This window comes from Schistocerca nitens, chromosome 3 (genome assembly GCF_023898315.1).
Source record: "Schistocerca nitens isolate TAMUIC-IGC-003100 chromosome 3, iqSchNite1.1, whole genome shotgun sequence".
Lineage (NCBI taxonomy): Eukaryota > Metazoa > Arthropoda > Insecta > Orthoptera > Acrididae > Schistocerca > Schistocerca nitens.
This window is the reverse complement of record NC_064616.1, coordinates 874,017,818-874,023,817: the sequence shown is the minus strand read 5'-3', so window position 1 is coordinate 874,023,817 and position 6,000 is coordinate 874,017,818. Positions and strand designations below refer to the sequence as shown.

The following is a 6,000-nucleotide window of genomic DNA, read 5'->3' as shown; positions in this document are numbered from 1 at the left end:
CAGCGTTTATCGCGAATATGATCTATGCTACAAAAACGTACTAAACTTCATTTAATTCACGATAAAATCTTATCTCATTAGCTTTTACTTGAATTAATAAAATCTTTGATATTCTTCAGAGTATTCAGTCATAAAGAGAATACATAGATATTATTCAATAAAAAACAAACACACCTCAATTTCATAACAATGACCTACCAGGTTTTTAGCTCTTCAGTTGGTCTGCTCCAGCTTTCAAAGAAAAAATGGTTCAAATGGCTCTGAGCACTATGGGACTCAACATCTTAGGTCATAAGTCCCCTAGAACTTAGAACTACTTAAACCTAACTAACCTAAGGACATCACACACACCCATGCCCGAGGCAGGATTCGAACCAGCTTTCAAAGACATTTATTAAACATTCGCATGTGAAGATGATATAAGAATTGCACAGTAGTGTGACAGAATTCGACAATTAGAACAAGGATTAACTCACTAATTTACTGGGTCCATAACAGTATCATCCTAAGTGGCATTTAAATACCAACCTTCAGAAAAGTCAAGCCCCTAAATTATGAGGTCGGTTTGGGATCATCATATTGCATTAAGTAAATACATGGAAATATTTAGAAATGTAATTTGATTGTGGATGCAAGTGCAAATGACTCCTCAAATGTATCAAACAGAAAGTAAGGACGAAAAACTAGCCACACCAGTAGCAAACTGGCACATAACGGGGAAGCCGTACTGAAACATCTTCTCAGACATTGAGGTATTTCGTATAAGAACAATGTGCATTTGTTTGAGAAATCAGTGTTTATGTTAATACGGCTGATATGCAACCGAATTAATTGCGGAGAATGGTAATTAATACTATAGGTTTGTTTGTTAGTGTAGGCGGCTGTTCATTTGCTCATAAATTAAGGATAATGCTGATACATGGTGAATCAACGCTCTGGTGGGCGGTTTGCGGGTTTAAATCACCTCGTGGTATGACCATGCAGTGCATTTGACTAGCGGTCGTCGCGGAGTGGCGCTGGTAGCAGTCCACATGTTGGAGCATGTCAGAGTACGGTGCAGCGAGTAAGTGCGCAGACGTTTTGAGACGTGCTAATGGTGACTGTGTGTTGAAAATGGCTCAAAGAACACATATTGATGACGTTATGAGGGGTAGAATACTAGGGCGACTGGAGGCTGGTCAAACACAGCAGGTCGTAGCACGGGCCCTCTGTGTGCCACAAAGTGTGACCTCAAGATTATGGCAACGATTCCAGCAGACAGGAAACGTGTCCAGGCGCTACAGTTCGGGACGTCCACAGTGTACAACACCACAAGAAGACCGATATCTCACCATTAGTGCCCACAGACGGCCACGGAGTACTGCAGGTAGCCTTGCTCGGGACCTTACCGCAGCCACTGGAACAGTTGTCTCCAGACACACAGTCTACAGACGACTGAGCAGACATGTAAAAGACATTATGTTTACGCCAGTGACTGTAACACTTTCTTTATTTCACGATTGTAATTTCGGCCTTAGGCCATTATCAAGTGAAGATTTTTGTGGCTTTTAGCTATGTCAACTTAAAATGAGCTGACACATTTATATGTCATTGTCATGACAACGACATATAAATGTGTCAGCTCATTGGTAAGTCCTGGTCGGAGCACATATACATCAACGCTTGTCGACAGCTTAGGGTCTTGATTTAATTATCATTTCAGACGGGTCAATGTCTTGCGGAAGAATGCTGTTTACAATGCGGGCAATGGTGCAATTTCGCCGCTCCTTCCTCCTGACGTATAGACGCGCACAAGAACAAACAAACGTTTCTTTCACATTTCTCGGTTTTATGAAATTCTGTTGCATTACCATTCATTGACATATGAATATGGAAAAACTATTTTGTATTTGTTGTTCGAATTACTTTTCCTCATTTATGGCTCATCATGTAACGAAATTCATATTGTTTCGATTTCCATTAATTGAAAACACTAACGCATGCAGGTGCATCATCTTCCGATTACAGAATACTCTAGGGGAAGAAAGGTACATCAACAGTATTTGGATGACAAGAAGAGAGCAAGCCATGGCGCACAATGTGTGATCATCGGATGATGTCTTCTGTTCCGCCTTCAGTGACAAACATATCTGTTGAGTGACAAGTGGCACTTGTGATTGTGATCCATCTGGCAGATGGAGGAGTTAAGGTGGCCTCCCTCTTTGGGCTGTAGGCTACGTACATGTATCTCAGTTGCTAACTGTAAATGTTGGATTAAAATCCGCAAGGTCTGAGTCGGTCCCAGAATTATTATACAACTTCTTTCCCTAGTGGCAGTGATGGCTATAATGCTATTTTGCACTGTGCGCTTTGGTCTACATTCAGCTGCGTATCTCCCTAATACTGACTGGGTAAGTCAGTCCAAAGGCTAGGTCATTCCACCTCCTACAGGACTATGCGAGTAAGTCACTGTGGTGCAATCCTCGGCCTGCGGAGAGCTGCTTCTGGTTCTTCGGGCTACGTCTCGCTGTCGGTTTCAACCCTCTTTTTTCTCTCTCTAACCGCATCAAGAACGAAAAGTCGACATTAAACTCTACGTGCATTCAGCACGATATTCTCGAAAAGAATTACACTTAAGGAATTGTGTGCACACAGATATGTGTCGAAGTGATGGATACAAGGGCAAACTTTAGACCTTAGGCAGCTGAATCCCTAAGGGAGCTTCCAGTCAGCAGTTCCAGATATATTATTTACTTCAAAATATTACGTGACACCAGGTAGAGCATATAGTGTCAGTATCTATACAGTGGCTTCAGTAACTTCCTTGGCTATCTCAGAATAAAATACAAAATGATGTTGAATTCTTCTTTTATCGTGTACTTTTAAACATACATTAATTCCCACACTTCTCTGCACCGCTTTTAACGGCTCTCGAACACCTTGGTAGAAGATTGGACTGCTTGCTTTTAAGAATTGCCGTCACATTCCGATGAAATGAAATGATCGTGTGACATTGTTGGGCTGGAGGTCCCTTCCGGGGAAGTTCAGCCGCCAGGTGCAAGTCTCATTTCAGGTGACTCCACATTGGACGACTTTCATATCGGTGATGATGAGGACAACACAACACCCCGTCCACAGGCGGAGAAAATCTCCTACCAGACCGGAAATCGAAACCGGACCCGCTGCATGATAGGCAAGCACGGTACTACTTTTAGGCCGGTATTACATTATCAAATTTATTTGTCCAATATCTTTGTCAAATATCTTTGTCAAGGAAATTTGATGGTGTAATAGGGAACTTTGTCAAATGTCGTCAAATATTTGATCAAATCTAGGGCCTCGCTGTAGATTTGATCAAAGAAGTCACTTGCCTTCTGTTCACTGCAATGTGTTTTGTTACCACATGGAGCGCTAGCATCGCTGCAGCGTTCTGTCGTCTGTAGTGTTTTTATAAACATTGCCAGTAAATACAATTGGTGTGTACCGACAACTACAAAATTAATAGAGATGTATGAAGCTGATGAGGCGCTTTACAACGTGAGGCACCCTGAATACAAAAATAGATTAAGAAGATTGGAGACCTGACCTAACCTAACCTAACCCTCCCCTGAAGCAAGGAATCGCGGTGTTACAGTGAGTCGGTCTTCTGCAGATATAGCAGTTCTTAAGTGAGTATTGTGCTTTGTGATATGAGGATACACTTCACTGAGCACATACAGAAATGTATGCTCATCCATTCTTAAGTAATTGATGTACGACTTGACGTCCTCCACTGTAAGCTCACGTAACAAGTTTTGTTGAATGCTTTTATCGTGTCATCGTAAAACCCACGGCTTCACCCAGGTACGTTTCCTTTTTTTCCCCAGCTTCTCTTCCGCATGTGCATACAGTGCAATTGTGGTACATGCAACTACTGCGGTTAATAACAAGTTGTTGTTGTCAGCCATCTTGAACTTTCAAGAATAATATGATGATAGTGTAATACCCCTTTTTAGCGCCACGTCAAAGATCTTTGTCAACCATATTTGACGAATATTTGATCACATCATTGTCAAATCTTCGACAAAGAAATTTGATAGTGCAATACCGGCCTTATCACAATTTGGTTGTTCTTGTTCGTTGCATTTGTTCGGGGCGGACGTCCCATGACATCCAATCAAGTTCAGCGTTGATCTGTTCACTGAGGTTTTTATCACAGATGGCCGCTAACCCTCTGACCGAACGCGCTGAGCTACCGTGCCGGTGTCACTCAAATAAGCAGATGGAAACATTACGATGAATCGATTGAACGCCCTCAAAATGCTTCCCCTTCCGGGTAGGTCTGAATTTAGGGGAGAAGCAAGAAAATATGGAGGAAGTTCTAGGGCTGTTATCCCTCTAGTGACCAAAAACTGACTGAAGAATTACTTGGTCTCGAAAAAATGACAAACACGCGCTTTCGTAAGCTTCGTGCACACGAAATAACTTGTTGCCAGTCGCTAAAAAAAGTGTCAGTGCAGGAAACTTCAATCTAAATAGTTCCATATTTGTAATAGCACCATTCGGTTCTTGTGCAAAAGTTCAGTCCGGTATTTATTGAAGGAACTGTGCATAACAACATACGGTATGCGTTCCCTATTGCTAATATTGAGCACTACGTTGTTCCTTGGCCCTTACCCGCCAGGTTAGCCGAGAGAGCAGCCGGCGCGGCAGCTCAGCGTGTTCGGTCAGAGGGTGAGCTGCCCTCTGTAATAAAAAAAAACTGAGTTAATCTATCAACAACAAACTTAAACGGATCTCTTACGACGTCCGCCCCGAGCAGATGCAACGAACAAAAGCGAACAAAATGAGATTAAAAAAAAAAAGAGCGCTAATGCGCTGCTTCCTGGACTCGGGTAGGTGCGCCGGCCCCGGATCGAATCCGCCAGCCGGATTAACGACGAGGGCCGGTGTGCCAGCCAGCCTGGATGTGGTTTTTAGGCGGTTTTCCACATCCCTCTAGGTGAATACCGGACTGGTCCCCACGTCCCGCCTCAGTTACACGACTCACAGACATCTGAAACACTTCCGCACCTTTCCTCGATTTACAGTAGACGCAGACAGATGGGGTCCTCTGATTCCGTCCTGGGGGGTACGGGGTGGCGGCAGGAAGAGCATCCGGCCACCCCTTCACATTAACATGCCAAATCCGATTTAACCACGCCCACCCCGCGCAAAATACGGGACAAATGTTCAAGCGATAGATAGTTGTTCCTTGGCCCTTAACGAAAGCGTTAGGGGTTCCTCTATCCCTCGCCTTCATGTAAGTGAAAGACGTTTACTTCCTACCGTGGACTATGATGGTGACAACGACAGTGTATAGGGTGCCCATCCTCTCGTGGGGAGACTGCAGCGAAGCAGTCGCAGGTCACAAGAGGTAACACTCGAAAGGACGAGGGAAGACGGGGGGCACGGCGCAACGTACGTCATTGTCGCGCGGCTGGGGATTGGCGCATCGCACGTGGTGGCGACTAAGCGGGGAATCTCGAAATGTCGGTCAGTGGACACGAGGCTGCGTCATCAGCGGCGGCGGTGGCGGCTTGTGAAAGCCGCGAGACCTACATGTGCGGGCTCAGTCCCGGCCCAGACGCCAAGCCATGCGTTCCCCGTCGCTGCTGCCGCTGCTCGCGCTCGCCGCCGCCGTCGCCGGCTCCGCCATCCCCATGTGGGAGTACCTCAACAGGGGCGAAAAGGTAACGCCTCGCGCTTCAGCCATCTCGCTGTAGAACTTACGATTCCCGCAAAAGAAATGCGTCTGTGGATCCAGTTTCGTGTCCACCAAAGGGATTTAGTAGCCAGGAAGCGTGGCAATAGTCTCCATAAGTATCTGCAAGGGTTTCAAATATATCGTGTTAAATTTGATTCGAGCGTCTTCGAGTATATCGAGTATGAGATGTGTGAGCCATATAAACGCATCGTTACCGAAAGCCACTACTGATGCAATTTGCACGAAGTTACCTGTTCTGCGCTGGTCCGTCGATTTTAAAGTACTCGTCTGGGTCT

General features: G+C 45.0%; 1 protein-coding gene across 1 annotated transcript in view; it reads left to right on the top strand.

The window, feature by feature from the left end:
- The first annotated feature begins 5,585 nt into the window (after positions 1-5,585).
- Positions 5,586-6,000, top strand: part of LOC126249797 (rhythmically expressed gene 5 protein) — a 208,695-nt gene continuing 208,280 nt past the window's right edge. Inside the window, exon 1 of the mRNA XM_049951485.1 lies at positions 5,586-5,690. Coding sequence (XP_049807442.1) covers positions 5,595-5,690 — 96 coding nt within the window. The 5' untranslated portion in view covers positions 5,586-5,594. The remainder of the gene's footprint in view (positions 5,691-6,000) is intronic.